Below are 25,832 nucleotides of genomic sequence, written 5' to 3'. Positions count from 1 at the left end.
ATATTATATCGTATTCCTACTATTTTCTTGATTTAGAGCAAGAAAGTAGTATTTGTGCCCAGTTGGAATGTCTAGCTCTTGATTTTTGGTGGCAGGTCAGTTCTTGATTTTTATAGAAATTCGATTATAAAAGCTGAAAAGGGCGTTACCAAATTAAAAGCTCTTATTAGGAAGCCATCTACAGAAATTTACAGAAATACTGTAGTCCTTTCACTGTTGACTAACTCAGTTACACAAGACAATTCAAGCATACCAATAAAACAACAACTACAGTTTACTTAATATTTTCATTCGTATTAATGACTAGCGATCCGCCCCTGCCCCGAACGAGTGCAATGCTGATATTAATACATACAAAATTTCAGACTCCGAAAATATAGAGGTACGGAGAAACAGTTATGAAAAGGAAATTTTCATATGTAAACGCTCCCCTTTTATTCCCAGTGGGGGTTCCCCAGATGGAATACTTAAAAATCCTTTCCAGTTTTATCTAAAATCATTGAGAAATCAGTACATTCTGGATTGTTTGAATATCTTGAAAAAACAAAATAATTATATGATGGGCAATACTAACTTCGAAAAAATTGCAACACAGAATCCGCGGTATTAGCCCTAACCAAATCCAGCTAGATTTAGATTTGAACAAAAAATGTGGAGTTCTTTCATTAGACCTAAAGAAAGAAAGCATTTGATACCGTGGAATACGGATATCAGAGGTCTAGTTTATAATTGGTTTCAAAATTATTTAATGAACATATATATACTGCAAGGATCAATACTTGGACCTGTTTTGTTTCTTATATATTAAAAATTCTTTGGCTACAGTAAATGTATTTGGTAAATTATAAATGTTAGTGTACAGGAAATTAAAATTAAAATTAATATTTGAAAAGACCTTGATCAAATATCTGTATGGCTTCAATATCATAAACTGTCACTGAATTTTCAGAAATCTTCATATATGTTCATATCGAAAAGGCCTATAGCAATTAATGCAAAAGATCAAATTGAATTTAATAAAGAAAATATCAAATTCTCCTAGTGCTAAATTTCTTGGTCTTATTCTATAGATAAAAATGTATCAAGGAGACAACACATTGAATTGATAAGAAAAAAATAGGTCCCATAATTGGAATTTTATTCAAAATGAGAACTATTGTACCCCTAAAATACCTCAAGTTGTTTTATTTTTCTTTATTACATTCCACAATTCAATATCTAATATCAGTATGGGGAATGGCAACAAATTCCTTATTAAAACCAATTAAAAAACTTCAAAACAAAATTATAAGGTGTATATTAAAGTTGAGCTACAAGGAGCCTACAGTCAACTTGTATGAACCAAAAAAACTATTAGATTTGTCATCCTTACATCCTGACTTTCAAAATCAATGTTGACCAACACAACCATTTGACAAGATATTCAAGCAATATAAAATTAATGAAAAAGAAACCAAATATTCATGAAGTTTTACAATGAGGTACTGAATGCTTTAAAAAAATTTAATAAACAAAAATTCCGGATTGATTTGAAAAAATATTTGTTTGCATAAATGTATTATCTGATGAGTGCATTTATGTCTATTGACGATCATATTCAAACATGTATGTATATATGTATATTTATATTTTTTTCAAGTTTCAGTTCTGATTTATTTTTTTTTGGTGCTTTGTTAGTACTTAGTTATGTTATAGGCAGTTAGTTTTTGAATTATTGTTTCTTGGGAAATAAATCGTTATTATTATCATTATATTTCTTTGGAAAATATGTCATTTAAAAGTACCTACTTGAAGAGTACATGCCAAGTAACTTTTTCTTGGAGTATTTGAATTTGAAAGCGCCTAACTATTGTCTCGAAGTGAATATTTGTACTTGTACCCAAGTATAGTTTTTCGAAGGTATTTTTATTTCGTACTTGAATCGGAAATGTCATATACTTGACCCAGCTTTGAATGACTTTCGCGTTTTTTAAACAGGACCATGGAGTTCGTATGTCCTCTGGCTGTTAACTCGCTGAGATTTGGTGGATTTGGGCCACAAAACGGAATACCGTAGGTATTCCGTTCTGTTACCTTTTTTCAAGGTCAACTATTTTGTGACCGCAGAAGTAGGTAAATTATTCGACCTGTCATCGCTGTCACCAATCTGTTTCCTTCTGAAATAACATGTCAATTATCTTTCCTTTAGATTCTGGAGATTGATGATAAGGTGTTGTTTGCGATCCGAATTATCTTGCAGCAATTTGTGCATGCATCCTGGCACTTCGAATTTTCGGACTCAGTGATTTCTGGCGTTGTTTTGTGGTTGTCTGAAACTTATATTTTCGTTGGAACACAGAAATCCTTTCGGAAATCCACCGGATTTATAAAGCACCGGCCTGATTATTCCAATTGTTTGGACTATCTCCACTGCCAACTTCCGTCAGAACCGTTTTGTTTTTAGATTCTTATAGACAGAAATCCTTTCGGCAATCCACCGGATTTATAAAGCACCGGCCTGATTATTCCAATTGTTTGGACTATCTCCACTGCCAACTTCCGTCAGAACCGTTTTGTTTTTCCCCGTCCTGTCAGACATCTGTCAGTGGAAACACCCTCAACTAAGAGGTTGTTATTCTCCGGTTAAGCAACCGACTGTGAAAGCCAATAGAACCGTCGGCTTTAGTTTTGTTTTCTTCAATGGATTCTTCCGTTCTTCCATTCCTGTACCTCTGCATGGTAATCATTTTGTATAAGACACCGGTGTGGTAGCCTTTTAAGTGAGAGCAGCTCCCAGCCATCACAGGCTGAACAGCGCCTTGGACACTTTTGAAGCCGGCTGCACCCCTCGTAGCAACCTTAATACACCTGACGGAGGGAGTTGAAACAGCTAAGATATTTATATATAGATATATGTTGATTACGGCTAGTAATATTATTATTATTATTTTGGTACTCTGAAATAACGTCACAAATCAGCATCCCCTACATACATAACTGTTAATAGATATTAATTTTCTTACTTATAAACGTTCCTCTCCTCATTGATTTGGCTAATCAAATCAGTATCTCAGTTTTGATAATAATACTTTCTCAGCCCATACCGTTGGGAGTTCAACCACCGAATAGTTAATTCAAGATTCTGTCAGGGTATCTTGAACCTTTTGCATCGTGTTTTTTTTTATATACTAATATACCTGTTTATTAAGATTTATGTTGAATATTTCTTTACTCTCTGATATTTCCCATGTGCTGAAACTGAATCTTCTTTCCAGATATTTTTATAAAAGACATATTTAAGATTATTTCTAGTTTTACCGAGATATTGGAATTGGCCGCGGTGGTAGTGCGCCCGACTCACGATCGGAAAGCCGTAGGTTCGATTCCTGCCTCAACAAGATATTTTTCTCGAGAGAATTTATCTGGTTGAAGCTGGAATGATTCTGCAACCGTGTTAGGAATAACACGTTAAAAGGTAAGACTTCTTTAGTCCTTAGCTCGCACAAGTTTCTCAACTTCTGAGAGTTGTCGTTCGTATGGGGGCGACAGCTGATTAACGGAAAAACATATTTTAATAGAACATATTTTAACAGATTGCAGTAGTGGGTTCCATAGTTATCAATGCGGTTTCCTTTTTTTTCTGGCCAAAATTAGATGGACCAATAAAGAACAACCTTTCTTTTTTTTTATTAATCGAACCTACCACTACTGACCTAGCTGGGTAACTTGTTAGTGGTTTGAAAGGGTTATATTTTTAGGAGTGATTAATTTTTTGGGAAAGAAGGTTTTTGGCTTTCTACTACTCCATCTGATACAAAAAAAATGGATAAGAGAATCTTCCAAAGAAAGGAAGGATTAATCAATTTGAAAATAAGTAACTCTATACATGGATGTGTAGATCATGCAAAGAAGTAACTTTCAGACACAAACTGAAAGAAAGTCCTCCTGTCTGAAAGTTACTTCTTTGCATGATCTACACATCCATGTATAGAGTTACTTATTTTCAAATTGATTAATCCTTCCTTTCTTTGGAAGATTCTCTCGTCCATTTTCTTTGTTAGTGGTGTTTCATTGCATCCCCCTACTGCAAGTATTTTAAAATTATTATTTGGCAAAACACACCCTAGCACATTTTATTACTTTTGCAATGCTGTTTTTACCTTTGAGACATTATTATACTGGTAGATATACTCACTCAATATGATTGAGAAAACCGTACTACAACATCAAAATCAACAAACACACTTATAATCCCACCAGAATTCAACAATTGTTATTTTCGAAACTCGCGTTTGGCTACCACAGCACAATAACAACAACATAACAGGATAGTCGATATTCCCATGTGTAAAACAACACCCCGTCGGATATATCGTTCAATTTAAAAACACTTGAAACGAAACAGACGTCCGATGCTGAGCAGCGAGCGACGTAAAACCCTGTACGACCGTCTAATTAGTAGTGTTCATTTCAGTAATTGGATAATGATCGTGATGTAGATATAGGGTGGGACAAATTAGAATACGACGATGTTTCACTTCCAAGCTAGAGCACAGGCAGTCTTTAATAAGGCCCTTGACCCGTGGGAAAATTTTCAACGGGGTAACCAATGCATAACAGAAGAGGAGTGAGCTTGTACAAAGCACTGTGAAAATGTTTGTGGAATCGAAAAGTTACTTGATATAATGAATTATATTCTCCTATGAGAATATGGTTAACGTTGCATTAATTGTTTTACATTTGTTCATGTAGCTCTTTTTAGCATTTGCTCGAATGTTTTACCTCAAGATATACTCATATATATACATGATAAATTAATAACAATTTTGTTATATACAGTGTGTGCAATTTCAAACCGCAACACCCTGTTATTTTGGAACCCATGAACCGATTTTGAAAAATAAAAATTTCAAATTATAGTACTCGACGAGCTCTATTCAAAGATAGATATGGGTTTTTTTATTTTCAAGGTCTACTACGATGACCTCCTCAATGGGTCAACATTTCGAGAAGGGCCATTAGGTATTTTTTATCGGAAAAGTGGATAGCCCATTCTATTCGGGCATATTTCAAACTCCTATGTACCAAGTTTCAGCTCAATATTTCATACAGTGCGTTAGTTATATGATGACAAATTCCTAAATTCATGATTTTTTTGGCTGACGCTGTATAACAAACTGTGAACTTCAAAGGAAAGATGAAGTAGCCATTGAAATGAGAAACACATGAAATATTCAAATACGAAGTTTTACCATCGTCACAGGTATAGACAGATGCCCCTAGTTCAGCCAAAAATCAAAAGTTGAAAATGTTTTATCATATCGTTTGGTATAATAAATAGTCAATCAACGATTGTAAAAATACCTCTTTATATGCTTTTTGTAAACATCTGTTTCAACCCGGTGACAGATTTTGGCAAAATTCATTTCATTTCGGATGATATATTCATATCTGTTTTAAAAAAATCTGTTCAGAACTGTGTTTCCGTTAACGACAACCCTCAGAAGGCGAAACTAGTGCGAGCTAAGGATTACCGATGTCTTACCTTTTAACGTGTGATTTCTAACATGGGTTGGACGATAGCAAGTGAAAATCGATCGTTCAGACTAGGGCTTGAACCACCGACCAACACGGTAGTCAATTCGAGTGAGTGAACAAAGCACTCACGTCGAAACGCTTAGTTGGTGATAATGCTCGATCAACGAGGGTGGCCGCGAAATAATTTAACAGAAGACATCCAGATGGTGAACCAATTCACCATACAACCGTCTCCAGGATCAATACGTTGTTCAATAGAACCGGGAGAGTAACACATGTACCGAGACAAAGAGGGAATATAGAGATACAAATTTTAGAGTATTTTTAAGTAAACCCCAAAAATAACTTGCGGCAGATTTCACAAGTTTTACACGTTAGTATATCGAAAATAGGTACATGTTTGAAAATAAATAAAGTTATTTGCTTCAAAGCGAAAATCATGCAAACGTTAGAAAGATGCGATGAGGAAGGAAGGTTGGAATTCTGTTTATTCTGCCATAATAATAATAACTTCACATTTACCACTAACGGTACAGAGTCTACTTAGAATTTCAGGTAGGTACTGAGCAAGAGAGAATCGACACTGGATGACAAACGCAAAAAGACAATATTCACAAAAAATCAATGTCTGGGTAGGAATATTAAAAAACCTTATAATAGGTCCAGTTTCAAAAACACACTAAACGGTGGAGGATTTTATAATTTTTTGACAACGAAATTCTTGAATTTCATGGAAGAACTAAACATTGAAGAACGCAGAAATGATATATTTCAGCCTCCAATCTCAATGTGATTCCTTTGCGGCAATATCTTGATGAAAAATTTCAAGAAAGATGGATTGGAAGGAATAGCCCCTTTATTTGTTGGCCCCCTCGATCACCAGATCTGACTCCATCAGATTTTTTTCTGTGGGGATATTTGAAAAAAAGTGTTTATAGAAATAGACTACGAAATTTGAACAAATTGAAGGAAAGGATATGGCAAAAGTGTGGTGAAATAACACCAAGCCATTTGAGGAAGACCGCCAGAATTTGAAGCGACGTTATGAAAAATGTATAGAGCTTGAATTGAAAACTTCAATATGTGAAAAAAACTGTTCCACTCATCATTTAATTTATTTCTGTTGTTGGTAGTTTTTCTGAAATTAAAAACACGTTTTCAATTTTTGATTTGTTGATTTTTATTAAACTAGAGACAACTCCGTGAAACGATTACAACCTGTGTAAGTTCGTAGCTGAGTATGCGATTACTGCATTGAATGGTTACTTTATCTTTTCTGTAAAGTTCATAGACTTTCATACAGGATCAGTCAAAAAATCGTGCATTTAGAAATTTGTTATCATAAAGCTAACACCCTGTATGAGATGTTGGGCTGGAACTTGGAATCTAGATGTTCCAAATATGCCTAAATCGAATGGGGTATCCACTTTTTCGATAAAAAATTCCTAATGATTCTTCTCGAAATTTCGACCCATTGAGAATAATTCATATCTGTCAACATATTTGGATAGAGCTCGTCAAGTACCATAATTGGAAATTGTCATCTTTCAAAGTCGGTACATCCCCGAAGCAGTTCTGATATGCACTCTTTGGTATGTCGTTCTGCTCCTCAGCAATTCGGTTTTTATCTCCTCAATAGTTTGCAAAACACCGTCCTTTCATGGGTCTCTATGAACTGAAGAAAAGAAAAAAGCTGCAGGAGGTCAAATCTGGTGAATACGGTGCCCAAAACGGTGTTGTTTTTGGCCAATAAATTACGAACAAGCAATGATGAGTGTGCAGGTGTATTATCGTGAAGCAAAAGCAATGAATGTTTTTTCTACAGTACCAGACGTTTTCTTCGTATTGTTTCTCGAAAGCGTCGCATAACTTCAAGATAATACTTCTTATTGACCTTACGACCATGTGCAAGAATTCTCCTAATGCACTACGCCACAGTAATCTAAGAAAACAGTGAGCAAAGCCTTGACATGCGATCGAACTTGGTGTGCTTAGTTTTTGGTATTGGCTCTCCTGGACCCGTATATGCATGTATACAGTGTCATCCCCAAAGTATGCACTATATGGGAAACTCATTTATTATTTATTTTCGACAAAAAGTTTTTCTAGATAAAAGTTTGTACATCCCCCAAAAACTGAACATGCACCAACAAAATACAGTACAACACACGTAATATACGAGGAGCTTTCAAATATTTGATTTTGTGACAAAAATGAAGTACTCTTATTTTGAAAAATCTCGGGAAATGTTTTTCAAAAAAGTTGTTCAGCATTGAAAAATACATCTAGATTTGAAGTTATGGCTAGCTAAGTGAAGTATTTTTTTACTATTTTTTTTAATGGGGACTACGAAAAAAATGTTGCTAAAACGATAAGTAGACAGCATCCTGTATACGACGGTTCATTTTGAAATCCTGTATTATTACAAATCACACAACTATGATGTTAAGCACGGTCAATTGTTTTGAAAAGTAAATGAATTTTCAAAGTTTTTGGTGCAAAGTTATTTTTATTTTTTGTTAACACCGAACATCACTCGAAATTATACAGTATTGTAACAAGAACTTAATATTCAATGATATTGAAAAAAAAACATCAAAATAAAATAGGTATTCCGGAAGAAACTCATTGATTTTCTGGAGATACAACTTGAAACACTAATTTTGGACTAGAAAATCTGCAGGAAATCAATGAGTTTGTTCTGAAATACATATTTTATTTTGATATTTTGTGATTTGATATTATTGAATATTAAGTTTTTGTTAGAATACTGTAGAATTTTAAGTAATTTTCGGTGATATCAAAAATAAAAATAACTTTGCAGCAAAAACTTTGAAAATTCATTTACTTTACAAAAAAATTCATCGTGGTAGCAAAAATTTGTTTTTCGTAGTCCCCATTTAAAGAAATGAGTAAAAAAATAAAACTTCACTTAGATGATCATGATTTCAAATCTTGATGTATTTTTTCAATGCTTAACAACTTTTCTAAATAACATTTCCCGAGATTTTTCAAAATAAGTACTGTACTCTTGTCACAAACTCGTATATTACTTATGTTGTACTTGGTGCATGTTTAGTTTTAGGGGATGCACAAACCTTTATCAAGAATAACTTTTTGTCGAAAAACCCTTAATAAATAAGTTTCCCATATAGTGCATACTTTGAATATGCTATATATATATAGCATATTCAATTTTCAACAAGAAAGTCGTGAATTTGATCGGGTATATATTTTAGCAAAAAAATTTAGAGATAATATCAGGGTAACTTCATTAGCTGCTCTTGAAACAAGCCCTAGTTATTGGTGAGACTTGGAGATACGAGTATTACCTTTGTACTCGCAGTCAAAGCCTACAATCACACTGAAGATGTCTGCCGCAGTAGCGGATGAAAAGTTTGGTACTGGGCCTATCAGCTCAGATTTTTTCTTCGTAACTATAAGATAATTTGTTGAAATTCCACTCAATATTTCTGCGATTGTTTTGATTCATTGTAGAATAACTCGTGGTCATCATATTTACAAATACTAATTTCAATGCGCAGTTGATAATGAAAAGTTCCGATATTCGACCTCAAGGGAAAACAGGAATTCTATTTACTTCATGAAAGCACATACAGAGTGCACTAACGGAAACAATTCTCCTAGTTTTTCAGGTATTCATGAAATTTAACAAGAAAAAAATGCTTTGACGGGTTGAACTTAATTTATGAATATCCAATGAGAATATCTAAACTTTGCTTTAACAGATACAAAATAACACTTTTCTCATTATTGAATTCAACTTCTACAATTATTTGGAAGTTTATCTTCTTGATACTTATTTTGGGCAAGTATGTCTTTCAGAAACTTACTGAAAATTACTACTCGTACAAATCAATTGTTTCATCAAAATATTTCGACAGTCGGTATATACGTAGCCTGTTCAAAAAATAAGTTGATTGTAAAAATATCCCGGGCTACGTTACATTCGACTAGCGATATTTTTTTAAGTTGGTACACTCGTCTCGAACATATGGTCATAGTTTCAGCTGTTGAGCATGTTCAGTTTGTTAGCGGGAGGCATTAAAGTTGAAAGTGTATATCAAATTTTGTGTAAAAAATGGAATTGAGTACTTAAAAACACTTAAAATGATGACAGTGGCATACGATGATTGTACTCTGAGAAAAACATGTTTACAAGCTTTTCACAGAAGATAGAGAAGATGTGAATGACGATGCCCGCCATGGATGCCCCAGTACATCGACAACCAATGAAAATGTTGAGAAAGTGAAGAAAATTTTAATGGATAATCGTCGATTCACTCTTGGAGAAGTTGTTTTTTCGAAAATTTTGTTCATGAAACGTGTGGCAGCGAAATTCGTTCCAAAATTGCTGGATTTTTACCAAAATAACCGTTGTTTGTGCATCGCCCAGAAATTATTGAATAACGTCAACGGCGATCCAGACGTGCTCGAAAGGATCATAACTAATAATAATAATAATAAGTTTATTTACAAAAAAAATGTTGCTACATAATCAACACTAGAATTAATTGTTATTGAGATGTAAATAAACATGGAATTACCACTGAAACTAAAGTTGCACAATTAATTTTTTTTACATTTACAATATATAGTGGTTTGAATTGGCCTCACTTTGTTAATTTCTATATCGATTCTCAACATTTTGACACTTGTTTTAGATATGAGTACGATAAAGTTAACAATACACAAAAACAGTAAACAAACAATATGCGAATTATTAAAATTGACAAACTATATCGATTCATATAAAAATTTAATAATAACATAAGATTCAGAAGGTCAGTTAGTCGATGAGAGAGCGAACCAGATCTCGATTCAAGTTAAGTACGTAGTTTCTGATTATTTTTTTCAACATTTGACAAGAATTTATATTCATTACATTCATTTTTTGTTCAGTGGGCAGAAAATTGAAGATTTTTGGAATGAGGTAAGTTATATTTCGTTGTCCGATTTTTGTACTGCTCAGAGATGTTTTAACATATTATTTTTTTTTAAGTAAAATATTCGTGGTCGATATTATTCAATAGATATCTATTTTTGTGTATATGCGTAAGTATATTTCTAACAAATGTTTGTCTTACATCGCATATTCTTGCTTGTGAAAAGAGTAAATTGCTAGAGAAGGTTGGTTCTTTTCCATACATAATTTTCAGAATTCGTTACCGTACTGTTCCTAACTTTTTCAGGTGAATGGCAGCGACCCCACCCCAGCTCAATATGGCATATTGAATATGAGATTCCACTAGGGCGAAATAAATGATCTTCAAGTGGTGAGTGTCAAGTAATTTAGCAAATATTTGAATTTGAACAGCATACTTATTAAGGTTTTTGTAACTTTCTCAATGTGAACATCCCATCTCATATGACTATCCATTGTTACTCCTAAATATTTAATGGTATATGTTCTGTAAATATCAATAACCGACTCGTTGTTATGTATATTGAGGGTGCTGAAATTTGGTAAATGATTTCTATGAGCTGTAAAACTCAGAAATTTGGTTTTTTCAAAGTTCATTGTTAAAAGTTGATGATTAAACCAATCAATTATCTTTGGCATATCAGACTCCACTTTTTCTTTCAAGTCATTCCAATTTTCATCCTCATACATTATCACAGTATCATCTGCGAAACTGATTATAGTTCCTGTAGTATTTGAAGTTATTAAATTATTAAGATATATTGAGAATAATAGTGGCCCAAGGACAGTGCCTTGTGGCACACCACATTATAGTAACTCTTCTGAACTGAGTTTATTTTCAATTTGTACAAATTGTTTCCTCTGGTATAGATAACTTTCTACTAGATTATAAGTTGTTCCTCGAACTCCAATATTTTCCAGGGTTTCGAGTAGCTGTGAAGAGATCTGAAAATATACACAGACTGGGTTTTCTATTATCTATCGCTTTGTAAATTTGGGATGTTAAGCAGTGACGAATCATGAGTATATGGTTATGGCATTAAAATCATAGTCCAATCGTCCCAATGGAAGAGCCCGAAGGAGCCAATACCAAAAAAACGACGCCAAGTTCGACCAAATGTCAGAGTTTTGCTCACTGTTTTCTTCGATTACCGTAGCGTAGTGCATCAGGAGTTTTTGCCACATGGTCGTAGGATCAATAAGAAGTATTATCTTGAAGTCATGCGCTGCTTGCGAAAAGCAATACGAAAAAACAATTTTTGGCTTATACATCACGATAATGCATCTGCTCATTCATCGTTGCCTGTTCGTAATTTTTTGATTAAAAACAACACCGTAATCATACCTCAGTCACTGTATTCACCAGATTTGCCCTCCTGCGAGTTTTTTCTATTCCCAAGATTGAAGAGGGCGGCGTTTTGCGATGATTGAAGACATAAAAACCGAATCGCTAAGAGGGCTCAATGACAAAAAGTGCACATCAGAACTGTTTCGAGGATTGTATAATACACATGTATGTGTATTATACAGTGAGTTTCAAAAAGTCTGCACCATATGGAAAACTTTTTCATATTCTAATTTTCTAAATTTCCGAATGGTGTACAGGGGGAAAAAATGTAAATTTTGATCAATAGTAAACTACCCTTATTTTCGACATTATTGAAAAAGTTTATTTAGAAAAGTTGTATAAATTCAAAAACGATATTCAGATTTGGAATCACAGCCACCTACGTAACAAAACAAAAAACATCTTTTTATGGTTCTAGCCTCATAAACAGTACTAGTACTACTTACAGATTTGTATATTACTCAATTGTTCAGCATTAATTAATTTAGTCAAGTATTTTTTATCATCAAATCATATTGATAGTTATTATGGACATACATACAGAGTGAAATATCAATTTTGCACCAAAAAACTAGTAAATATTGAGCAATTTTCAACAAACATCGATAAACTAGTTCTAATAATGAATTGGACCAAATTTCCCATTGAAATATTATTATAGTAATATGAAGGAGGCGCCTAAGGTGTATATGAGATCCTAGCATTCTTTATGAGGCAGGAACCATAAAAAGATTACTTTTTTTGTTTTTCATTAGTTCGGACTTCCATTGTCTAATATTATATAAAATGAAATTCATCATGAAACATTGTCAATCACCTTCAAACAAACGTTTTTTTGTTTTGTTACGTAGGTGGCTGTGATTTCAAATCTGAAAATAACTTTCAAATCCAAACAACTTTTCCAAATGAACTTTTTCAATCATGTCGAAAATAAGGGTAGTTTACTCTTTATCAAAATTTCTATTTTTTGTTCTCCCCTGTACACCGTTCGAAAATTTAGAATTTCCACATCTCACAACCAAGTTTCCCTCAATGCACCAATTTTTACCGGGAATAAAATTTTCTGACAAATGGATAATCAAAAAGTTTCCCACATGGTGCAAACTTTTTGAAACTCACTGTATATGAAGGGGACTATTCTGAAGGGGGCAAAATAGACATTAATGAATAAATAAACATTTTTCGAAAAAACGAAACACAGTGGAGTGTGCCATAAAACCACTGACACGCTGGCTGTGGACGATTTCGAAGATTATAAAAATCTATTTTATGACAAACTCTGAAAAAGTTTGCCATATGAGTGGCAGAGATCATTTTTGAGATTGCATGAAAAAAGGTGGAACACTCACATTGCCTTAGTTTTAAAAAGTTTCTGGTATACTTTCGAGGTCCTAGAAAAACAACTCACGATAGACTAGATGACATCTTCAATGAAGATTTACGTCATTACGTATGTCTCTAAATGGTGGATGCTGGTTCCACACCCTATAACTCCCTGAAAATTCCACTGCAACAGCTCTGGCAGGGTGAAGTTGCATGCGAGCTAATATTATGATAATATGCAGTGACGTATCTTTGTGCTATCTGACGAAACAATTAAAGTAGAAGTAGAAGCAAGTACAAGTAGAAGTAAAATCAATGTTCTAGTGTGTGGAAGCAGCGATTGTACTGGATTCTATCAGTGGTCCCAATTCTACTTTCCACTTTCCAATAAAACGTATTTATACAGTTTTTTTTTGAACGGGTCAACTCAAAAAATTGAAATTTGGGATATTGAAATTGATGCATGAATACTGTATTTTGAAGTGAAATTGATAGATGAATCTTTTAAAACCGCGACTGGGCGCCATCTAGGAAAAAATTAAATGAATAGGGAGGTCTTGTGACACATATTTTTCAAGCTCTTGACGAATACTCTACAACCCTAGAACATGAAGTCAATATCTTCACCTACTATAAAATGGCAGAACTTTCAATAACTGCCTGAAAACATTTACATTTAACTACATAATAGGTAATTAGCTTGATATCAGTTCAAAAGATGCTCAAAATGGTTGCCTTGAACTTCTTGACAAATGAATAGCCTATCTGATATTTCACGCCGAACATTTTCGAACACAGTAACGTCAATATTTCTTCAAATATTTATTATTCTCTGCAGTATATCCAATATTGAAACAGGTTCAGTTTCGTACACCTTTTGCTTCAAATAGCCCCATAAAAAATCCAAAGGTGTCAAATCTGGCGAGCGCGCTGGCTATTCTATAGGACCTCGACGGAAAGGTAGTATCCAAATAGTTTCTTACTTGTCTGGAGTAATGTGGTGGTGCTTCATCTTGTTCGAATACAATATCCATATCGAATTCATTAGGATTCGCTTCGACGATTTCAGTGATGAGAGGGTAAACAGTAGTTTCCAGCATATTCAAATACAGTTTCCCTGTTAAATTTTGATCAATAAATAGAGGTCCTACAATATGGTTTTCTAGTATTGACAGACTGTTGACGTGGTACCTTTCTATTAGTAAAACCGAAAACTAAATGAGAATATTCCAACTGAACAATGGTGTTCATTGTCGTACTAACATTTTTTGTCGTTTTTATAAACAAAAAATAACTTAATAAACTTTATCGGGTTGTTGGAATTGCCATATGGCAGATAAAAAGGAATATTTATAGAAATATAGATATTAATGTGTTTGTCTTCAGGAAATTATTAAATGTTCCGCCATTTTGTAGTAGGTGAATATATTAACTTCATATTCTAGGGTTGTGAAGTATTCGTCAGGAGCTTCAAAATGATGGCACCCAGTCGCCATCTTGAAAGTTTCATCTGTCAATTTCACTCCAAAATAAAGTATTAATGCATTAATTTCATTATCCCCAATTTAAATTTTTTGAGTTGGCCCGTTCAAAAAATAAAAGGGGGGAGGACATTAAAAAATGCACTGTAGAAATAAGAAATAACGAAGTGTTTGCTGTTTCGGAACAACATTCTATGAATGGTCTGAAAATATGAATATTTATAAGATTATCAATTGGAAAAATACTGAATATATCTCGACAAATTTGGTACTCGTCGTAGGAAAGACACTCCTGATTTCATTTTCCTTCTACATTCATTTAATATTTTATCAATGACAAGAGTTCTGAAGTCGGAAGAGATATATATAAAGAGTCCTTAATCGAGATGACGGGTGAAATGTTGTGACTACTTGCATTTTAAATTCAATTAAAATGAAAGCAGGCACATTGAGAGAGGCAATTTCATCAATTAAGCATTTGATGAATTTTCTCAAGGCGTAACTCACAATCTGTTTCTCTTTCAGTACCCATTCATTCAAAGTTGAAGAAGCTGAAGTGCTCTCAAGTGAAATTGAACAAGAAAAGTAGTCGTTTACCCGACATTAGATTTTTCCCAACATCAAGCACCAGCTGCCCGTCTTCATTTATAAAACAAGAGTCGCCTTTGAACACAACTTCGGAAAACAAATGACAACATATCGCGCCTTCTTTCACTTCCTTTATCGCGATGAATGGTCCTCACGTCTAGAGAGGTTTCAAGAGGCTGCTGTTGCCGTTATCGTTAATAATTTTAGAATACTGGCTGGTAGCTTTCTACAAATTATGTTTCCATGAGAGTACTGATAATTTTAACTACCGAGTTAATTGAAAATATCCCCATAATTTCAAATTTCAAATATTATAGACGAAAATTAAATAACAGCCGAAAATTTCGTACGCTAACATAGAAAAAGATTTTTTTTATAACATTTGATTTTATTATTCGATATAGTTGCCTTCGAGGACGATATAACGATTATAAAGGGTCATACAACTTTTCGGTACCATTTTTATAATACATTTTGTCTTTAGCCTAAAAGTTGGTCTCAGTTTCGAAAATTACCTCTTCATCGTCGCTAAATTTCATTCCATCGAGCATTTTTTCGAAGACTGATTACAAAAAAAAGGCGCTGGAGACCAGATCTGGAGAAAACAGTGGATGCGGAAGCAATTAGAAGCCCAATTCATGCAATTTTGCCATTGTTTTTATTGATATGTGACGCAGTGCATTTTTTTAATGAAACAGCACTTTATGGGGCACAAATGGGGCCGTTTTTTCGCGATGTCGTCCTTCAAACGCTCCATGGCGTCATGGTTTTTCGCTTTTCCAGATACTGATACTATAAACTTGCCAACGGTTGGGTCTTTGCACGGTTTGGAGTGCAGTCCACTCAGACGACAATCGTTTTGACCCTGGTGTGAAATGACGAAGCCATGTTTCATCCAGTGTCACATATATCGACGCATAAACTTGTTTTTTTTTCTGGTGGAACAGCTTCAACACTGCTCAAAATCATCAAATTGTTGTTGTTTTCGCTACAAGTCCTGAGGGTAGTAGACTTTGCGACCGAAGGCCTTAACCTCGGCAAAGGATACAACACCGGAGCCATCTTCTTAGACGTCTCCAAGGCGTTCGACAGAGTTTGGCATGACGGACTACTGGCCAAGATGAGCGATTTTGGATACACAAAACCACTGTGTAATTGGTAATTCAGTCTTTTCTAACTGACAGGCGATGCCGTTGCAGAGTAGGAGACGAATTATCAACAATTCGACTACTGGAAGCAGAGGTCCCGCAAAGAGCAGTGCTTTCGCCACACCTCTTCTCCGTATACACAGCAGACGTGCATAAGCCAGAGAACAACTTTAACAAGTTGGCGCTCTACGCGGAGGATACGGCCCTGCTGGCGATATCCACGAGCCAAGCGCATGTCACGAGATACTTGCAGCAACAGGCAGACAGATTAGAAGAATGGGCCAACCTGTGGAAGATCAGTATAAACCCTGACAAGAATCAGGCGATACTGTTCACTCGCAGGCTTGTACAACCGGAAGACAACGTCACCTTCAACGGACGAGAGATTCTGTGGACCAACAAAGCGACATACTTGGAGGTCATCCTAGACAGGAAACTAACATTTCACGTACGGCAGAGAATCGGAATGGCTAGACACGCCAGACAACGCCTGGCACCAATTATAGGACGCAGAAGCAACATGGGGTTGAAAATAAAGATGCTGATGATTAAAACCGTTCTCATGCCCATAATACTGTATGCCTGCACTACCTGAGGCCAGTGCGCACAGACATACAGAAAGAAGATACAATCGTTTATGAACGCGAGCGTAAGGGCCGCCGAAAACGCACCTTACTATATCCCAAAGATATATTATTATCAAGACGAGTTACTGCTTCGCTTCGAGAGGTGTAACTGATGTCAGGTTCTTCTTGTGGTGTTTTTATATGGTTTCGCTTGCGTAAGTTGTATGGATTTGTTACCTGTTTTTCTACCTGAGGGTTGTTGATGGCTTTTGGTAGTTCTCCTACCTGTTTTTCTACCTGAGGGTTGTTAATGGCTTCTGGCGGTTCTCCTACCTGCGATGGTTCATTATCAATTTGTGGTTGTCTTTGGTGGTTGTTTTTAATTATTGTTTTCCAAATCCTTGGGATGTTTAGTGAGTCATCCCTTTTGTTGATGAGGCCTTGCTTTTCGATTTCGATAGCTTCCCTGATTTGTCGTATTCTTGGGTTTTGCACCTGTGCTATCTGTTTTGTGGACTCAAAATATAATCTTGTGACCTGTTTGTAGATGGTGTTGAAAGAGGGCAGAGGAGGTTTGTTTAGTTCTTATCGAGTTTTTGTGCTCCTGGGTTCTGGCAGATATACGTCTGTTGGTCTGACCGATATATTGTTGTCCACAGTCCTCGCATGTGATGCTATATACTCCTTGGTTTTCTAGGGAAATTCTCTCTTTCGGTCTGGGCAGCCAACTGGATATCGTTTTGTGTGGTTTGTAGGTTGTCCGAATGTTTTTACGTCTTAGTATTCTCCCGATTTTGTCGGTCACACCTTTGATATAAGGTAGTGTCACAGATTGTCTGTCGTGTGGAGAGTCTTCTGTCGATCTAGTGGATGTTTTGTTGGTTCTTCTTTGTCTGTCGATGGCCTTTTGAATGATCTTTGGTCCGTAGCCATTTTGTCGCAGAGCCTTTGTTGTCTCCCCCAATTCTGTTGCCTTGTTTGTTGGTTCTGTTAGGCGGAAACTGCGGGATATTAAGTGTTGGCTACGGATTGTAGCTGGGTAGGGTGGTGGTGTGATGTTGCTTGTAGGTAGCGGTTGGTGTGTGTGGGTTCTCGGTATATATATATATATATATATATATATATATATATATATATATATATATATATATATATATATACCAAGAGTTCTGTCTTAAATATCTATTTCTATATTTTACGTGGAATTTACATTCAATATTGAATGTTTTCAACCAGCCAGAATTTGAGTATCTAGAATAATATTGACCACGTGATAGTTCGTAATGGAACCTCTGACGCAAAATTAATCTATTGGAAACACTTTCCGCGCGTTTTGCTAACCACATTAGCGTCCTTAGGAGATCATTATCAGTGTTTTCAATAGGTATTGATTTGATCAGTTGACTCATAAGCTTCACTTTTCATTTGACTCAATTTTGGAAATTGTTGGAATCATATTATGAAGAAAACGTTCCCAGGTCATCAAAACCAAGCCAGCGTTTTTTGTCAAAGCTAAGAATGTACAATGTTGAAGCAAGTGATGTGATCGAAGAAATAGAAAAATATGTTTGTGTAACTTTAGCAAAAACGATGTGTTGCGATTCCTTCAAATATTATCGATTATAATTCAACTGTTACAGTTGAGAAACTCAACTCTCAAAATGATTCATTCAGACCAATTATTTTCTTTCTCCTTGCTCTAACTTGCTCTTGTTTTCGCTATAAATTTTCAGGGTCAGGTGGAACTGTAATCACAAATCATCAGTTAATACCAAAGCTATATTATCCGAACAAATCGAATGGCAATGCGAACCGTAAACATTTCAAATGAATTCGTTTAGAGTTCGATTTTAACGATGTAATAGCTATTTCGAGTTTTGTTGTTGATTTCTACATACAAATTGCAGAATTACGCCGAAACGTTTCCAGTAAACACTCTTCAATCCTGACAGGGAAGAATAAACCTTTCAGTAGGGAAGCCCATGATGCAAAATAGGGATTTACTCGATCGTCATAGAGATATATTAGGTTGCAAAGCTTAGATGATAAGAAGAAAAAAATGTTATATTATATATACCTTTTCATCGGTGGGGGAAGCGGCTATAGATTTTTAAATATGTAAAAAAAAATACTGTTACATGGACATACTCGAGCGCGTCAGATATTGATAGCATCAATGTCCTACGTATTTTTAATAATGTTCGAAAGTTAATCTGATCGTTTGCATGATGTGGGTGTTTGTACGTAAGGGTTAAAAAAATTAATCTGGCGCGTCAGATTTTCTAAGGGGGTGTTGAGTGCAACAAAAAAAAAGCTCTCATTCAATAATCTGACGATTTCGATCTGATGCAAACTCGCAGCCATTATTATAATGTGAAAAAAAATTCGCCATTTTGAAATACTCAAGCGCGTCAGATTGAGATGATATATATGGTTCATCTTATCTAGAGCGATTCGCCTAATCTGACAAAAAAATTTTTTTTTAAATCATTGAACTGCAAATAAATGAGTATGTTTTTTAAGCAGAATACTTGTATTTATAAGAAAATATTTTTGAAAAAATGCTCAAAAAAATTAAATTTTTTGTAATCAATTGATTAATTAATCTTCATCTTCATCACGAACGAGTCTCTGTGATCAGCTGTGATGGCGTCATGGCAACAGAATTCAGAGTGCGGACGGAGTAAGAGAGTAATAGATAGAGAAAAAATGAAAGAGGAATAGAAACTCGGAGAGGGAAATATAGGTATCACACAGCTGCACGCATTAAAATTTATTGACGAATTTTTGTTATTTCGGCTTGCGGAAATTGTCAGATTATATATTTTTTGTTATCCTTGAATTATTTCTTTCAAAATAAAAAAAAAACAGTTACGCTTGAGAATGTCGAAATGACGTTATTTTTTTACAATTTTGTTGCCCTCCCCTTTCTTTACGTCACTCTAAAATTGTCAGATTACTGGAATATACACTTTTTAGCATGTAATCAACTCACCCTACCTTAATCTGACGCGCTCGAGAATTTCTGATGATCAATTTTTTTTTACTAATCTGATCCTTCATTCTTCACGGGCGGCCTTATATGTGGGGCTCATATTTGGTGGAGGTACTCAATCGGGTACAAGGTATCCCCCTGTATAATAATCTGCCACGCTTCATTGAATCCCGAAATCCCCGCTTGGGCTCCCCTATTATTTGTCACGTGTCGACCAATTTTAATTGCAAAGCGTTTCAACATCACTTTGAAGTGTTAATATAATACGATCAAAGGTGTTGGGAGAACACGTGACAAATATTTTCAATTGACGTTGGTTTACAAGATTCACTTGTAAGTTACTTCAAACGTCGAATGAGAAACCTTATATTTTTGTTTATACAATCATGTGTAAAGTATAATTTCGTTGATCAAATAATGTAAACTTCCACGGCCGTGAAAACTATTTTCCGGGTTTTTAGGCGTTGTCTGCAGGTTTTCATGCCTGACGTTTCGCCTACTACTGCGGTCGACATTATAAAATGCGATGTGGTTCTGGTTTTATATCATTATTGGTGAGCGTAGCGTTCATGAACGTTCAAACTGAACTGAATAATTCACCATTATTGATTGAATCTGTTTATTTCCAGGTGAAAAAAGTTGAGAAAGAAAAGTTTTTTGTTTTTGAATAGATATTTAAGACAGAACTCTTGGCATATATATATATATATATATATATATATATATATATATATATATATATATATATATATATTTTCTTTCTTCTTTCATAATTGGTCTGAATGAATCATTTTGAGAGTTGAGTTTCTCAACTGTAACAGTTGATTTATAATCGATAATATTTGAAGGAATCGCAACACATCGTTTTTGCTAAAGTTACACAAACATATTTTTCTATTTCTTCGATCACATCACTTGCTTCAACATTGTACATTCTTAGCTTTGACAAAAAACGCTGGCTTGGTTTTCATGACCTGGGGACGTTTCCTTCATAATATGATTCCAACAATTTCCAAAATTGAGTCAAATGAAAAGTGAAGCTGATGAGTCAACTGATCAAATCAATACCTATTGAAAACACTGATAATGACCTCCTAAGGACGCTAATTTGGTTAGCGAAACGCGCGGCAAGAGGCCTTAATTTTTCTTCTGGTGTTGGGAAAGTGTTTCCAATAGATTAATTTTGCGTCAGAGGTTCCAGTACGAACTATCACGTGGTCAATATTATTCTAGATACTCAAATTCTGGCTGGTTGAAAAAATTCAATATTGAATGTAAATGCCACGTGAAATAATTAGGTACCAATATGTCAAAAAAGAATCGGAAATCAGTCAATGAAATATAATATTCATCCAAAATTATTGCATTGTCTCCCAAAGAGGCCCCTTCCGAAATAATACAGTTACACCAACGAACAACCCAATCATCAACATATCTAATTAACATATTCATTGAACTCCTCCAGTACTCGCAGAGAATTCTCTCTGTTTTGAAAAAAATAATCAGCCGGAGCCATATCAGGTTATTACGGTGGTTGTTCAATAAGAGTTGTTCAGGTTTTGGCCAGAAATTCGTTCACAATTATAGTCTTGAGAAATTTTGTGTTATCGTGGTGCAAAATCCATGAGTTTTCTCTTCACATATCTGGTCTTTTACGACGAATATGATGTCGCACACGCTCAGATGATATTTTTCATTTCCTGCCTCCCCTTATAGCACGAGTTCCGATTACCGATTCGATTATCGCACATCACCGCGGTAATCGAAAAAAAACTGGTCACCTTCACCAGTTACAATGCATTTTATGAATGTGGGGTTGGAGTTGACTCGTTCTTTCATGTCTGCAGCGACTTCAACGCGACTGAGTTTGTGTAGATAATTATATAGGTACGTACAATTGAAATCATGTATGGACAAAAAATTAATAAATGGATGAACACACAATTATTTTGCTAAAGGTTTATTTTCAGATGACGCGTTTCTACAAAGAATTGGGTTTTTTCGACTACTCGGTAGCCGCCTGACTCATCCATTTTTCCGAGTCTCCGGAAAACACTGCGGCCTTAGGGACTTTCTAAGTTTTTCTCCCACCTTCTCCATGACACCCATTTCAACAATCTTCTGTTCTGTACTAGTTTGTACAGAACCCTTGAATGTATGTCATATTCTTCTTGATATAATTCGTGTGGTCCAATAATTGTTTACCTCCTCCAGTACTTCACATTCGCATAAAATATGAAGAACTGTCTCTGTCGCTTTGCCTGTGTTATATGTATATTCATTACCCTGTATGCTAGGGTGGTTTTCATGACGGCAGATAAGAAGAATAGAGGTACCACTAGAAGGTACAAAAACTGTTGGAAGATACTGAAATATAATAAAGTTTGTTGCCGTTTATGGGTGTTTTAAAAGCCTCATAAGATGGTGTCAGAAGTGGGATAATGAAATGTTCTCTTTGAATATATTTATATAGTGATTTTAGATCAATACAAAGCCTCAGGGATCCATCTGGTTTTTGTCTACGATCATCAAACTATTCACCCAATTGGTAGGATAATCAACTTTACTAATAATATTTTGACTTTACAAATTTTCAAGAGCATTTTTCAATTTTGAATGTAAAGAAAATGGAATTTTCCGCTGGTACTGAATTACCGGCCTAACACCACTCGTTAAAGTAATGAAACATAATCCAGGAATCTTACCTATTCCTTCAAAAAATTGTTTATACATTTCATGAATTTTTGTTTTTGATTGAGGCAGAACATTAATTCCATCAATCTTCTTAATTAAATTCAAATGCAGACAATCTCGAAGACCCAAAATTGGCTCGGAACTGATGTTTTAAAAGGTTTATAACAGCCTGCAGCTAATGTCTACGTTGTGTAGTTCTATTTTTCAGATGCCCTCTCAATGAACAGTGTCCAGTGAGTAGCTCTCCGATTGTTCAGAGCCAATCCATACTTTGTCGAAACAATTCTTCGGTTCTCTTCTCGTACGGTCCCTTTATGAAGGTCTTCATTATCTTCTAATACATTTGAAGCAAATTAATCAGGTACAGTTCATTTATTATATGAAGATAAAAGGCGAAGTTCAATTTACATGACAAGTCATCATTCAATTGCTCTTCCACTCAACCTCAAAAATGTCGCCTAGTACGCAAGGGAATAAACAAAAAGGATTTTAAATTATCTTAAAATATTATGACTATTTATAGATTTGTAATGGGTAGCTACTGGGTCGTTAATAGTTTGAAGAAAATAAGAATCGTTTGAAATTGGTATTAAAATAATTGAAGTCAGCTCGTTTCATGAGCTCGGAAATGTCATTATAAATTGCACAGATCTGATAGCTGAAATTCCTTCTAAAGAACTTTGTGCGAAAGGATGGTGGAGTTAGTCGGCCTTTATACCTCACATTAATATTATGCACATTAGTTCTAAAAGTAATTTTCTGGTGTAAGTAAGACGGCACTTTACTATTATTTATTTTGTGAAACAAAGTTGCAGCATGTAACACTCTCCTATCGTTCATATTTAACCAGCCGGCATTCTTCAGTTTATGTGATATTCTTTCTCTTCTTCTAATACCAAAAATTAATCGAAAGCAGAAATTCTGCTATCTTTTTCTTGAATTGGTTGGTTATGTTTCCTATAGACTCACTTTCTAACCTGGTTCCGTAGCAAAGACTTTGGTACCTCAGCAGCTGGCTCAGCGCCCATATATGAAGTTGACGATTCGTGTCTGGCACATTCACAGGCTCTTTAGTCCCGTCTGTATATCACATGTTCTACAGAACATATTCTCAGAATGACTGTTCATTCTCCACTCTTCGCGGTTTGAGACTATTGTAATAATTAAAGAATTAACATTCCCACACAAATTTATTTCCAACAATATTTCACTATCACAAACTAATTTTTACAACACTTAGCAACTAACGCTTAATTTATTTTCACTATTTGAACTTCTTGTTTAGCTGCTCGATTCACTTTCTAAACTGCCCCCCTTTCCATTTAATTTTTCCCTGATGGCGACCCGTCGCCATCTTGAAAGTTTCATCTGTCAATTTTACTTCAAAATAAATTATTCATTAATTTCATTATCCCAAATTTCAATGTTTTGAATGAATCGAAGAGGTTTTTGTATAAAAGTGTATAATTATAAAATTATTGCAAAGCGCTTTCGACTTTCGTCGCTTTGCAATAATTTAATAATTATACACTTTCATACAAACACCTCTTCGATTCATTCATTCAATAAGAGTATTCAGCTTCCCAAATCTATCAATTTTTTGAGGTGACCCGTTCAAAAAATAAAAAAGGGGCATTAAAGAACTGCACTGTATAATGTAACGGTTCTTTCTAGAAATCTGTAGTCGTTTCGGTACTCAACTAGAGTTTTACCGGCGGTTGCCGACTGCATTCTTTCGCGGTGATGTCATGTGTTTGTTATATGATTCAGCCGGCATATCGATCAGGGGCGGCTTCAGATTCGTTTTGGTGCCGTGTGGTCCGGGAACATGTTTGAGGTTCGTTCTTTCACATAGTAAGAAAGTTCTGTTCTGCTTGATCCCACGTAACTCGGTAGGTGTTCCAGTCTGAATTAGCCTATTCTTGCGCTTCCTCTATTATTGTAAGATGTAAAGTAGGAAGATTCAGTAGTGTCTCCAAAGCACTTGTAGGAGTGGTTTTCATTTTTCCCAAACATGCAAGTTTCAGCACCCTCCTTAGTTTGTTAATAGCAATAGTATCATTAATGTAATTAGATTAGTTTTTTGAAATGATAAAAATATGCCTACAACATATATAAATTCTTTATTTTTTGATTACTGAGGGAAGAAAAAACTTTTTCTCAAACAGAAAAATAATTCAGGTGAGTTTTCGAATCTCACGATTAGGAGGAGAATATATTTTCAAACATTTTTTAGAGACGTCTTACAATGTTTACACGATTCTAAAACTATTCGTTGGAGATACATTGACGACGGCCTAAAACCGCGAAACCAGCAATTTAAAAAAATGGTCGCGAAAGCTTAAATCTCTACTTCACACGATCCTCTCTCTGCAAGCAATAGACCAAAATTGATTTTATGATTTTTTTACTTGTTCAAAACTCTGAATTCCAATTTTCAATTTCTCCAAATCGAAGTCTTACCTCCATCACATCATTTGTCAATCTTATCGTCCTGGCTGCATCTCCAGGATGGGGAGCTGAACCGTCCGGTCCAAGTTCAATCAAAAGTGGAGCCGCATCCCCTCTGAGGTCTCTCGTACTGGCCGCTTGACCGAGGGCTCCTGGTTTCTTTTTTCTTTTTCTTGGCGCGCAATCAGCGGGCCTTCTCCTAACGTGAAACATTATGGAGCCTGAAAAAACAATAGTTTGAATGACGAATCAGTTAGAAAAAAATTATGAATTGATATTCCTTAAAATTATTCTAAATTGATTACACTCGTATGATGTCATCAGGATTTGAATCCCTTTATTTATACTTTGCGCGAGATCCGAGTAACATAGTGTGTCTTTATTAATATTACTATCCACCTAGGCACCTGTGGATTATTGTTAACAAATTAGTGATTAACCTGATGCCTGAAAACCTGAATGACCAATATCACCATTTGGTTGGTGATACATTTGGTATGTTTCTAATCTGAAAATTCAGTCAAATCGAGACACTTATCCTAATGCGTACACTGAAACCACGAAAAGATCGACCAAAACAGAAGCGCAATTAGCAGTGACGAACTCGCCCTGAATAGTGAATTATATCAAATTCGAAGATAGGTTAGGTTAGGTCAAAAGTGAGTTGGTCTATTCGACCCTCCATTGTAACCCGCAAGGGTTTATTGTGGCTCGCACCTATTCACACTCGACCAAATAAACCCAGCTCTTCAACGAAGCCGAATACTTTATATGGT

At 35.1% G+C, this 25,832-nt stretch overlaps 1 protein-coding gene across 5 annotated transcripts in view; it reads right to left on the bottom strand.

Moving 5' to 3' along the window:
* cno (adherens junction formation factor afadin) overlaps nt 1-25,832 on the bottom strand; it is a 354,944-nt gene that overhangs the window by 67,197 nt on the left and 261,915 nt on the right. For all 5 annotated transcript variants that reach the window (XM_074183524.1, XM_074183525.1, XM_074183528.1 and 2 more), the window contains one exon: nt 25,069-25,277. In XM_074183524.1, coding sequence (XP_074039625.1) covers nt 25,069-25,277 — 209 coding nt within the window. The remainder of the gene's footprint in view (nt 1-25,068; nt 25,278-25,832) is intronic.

This window comes from Leptinotarsa decemlineata, unplaced genomic scaffold (genome assembly GCF_025532065.1).
Source record: "Leptinotarsa decemlineata unplaced genomic scaffold, Ldec_3_MD MMD2_tig00026340_RagTag_RagTag, whole genome shotgun sequence".
Taxonomy (NCBI): Eukaryota; Metazoa; Arthropoda; class Insecta; order Coleoptera; family Chrysomelidae; genus Leptinotarsa; species Leptinotarsa decemlineata.
The sequence above is the reverse complement of the archived record's forward strand: the minus strand, read 5'-3'. Positions and strand labels throughout refer to the sequence as shown.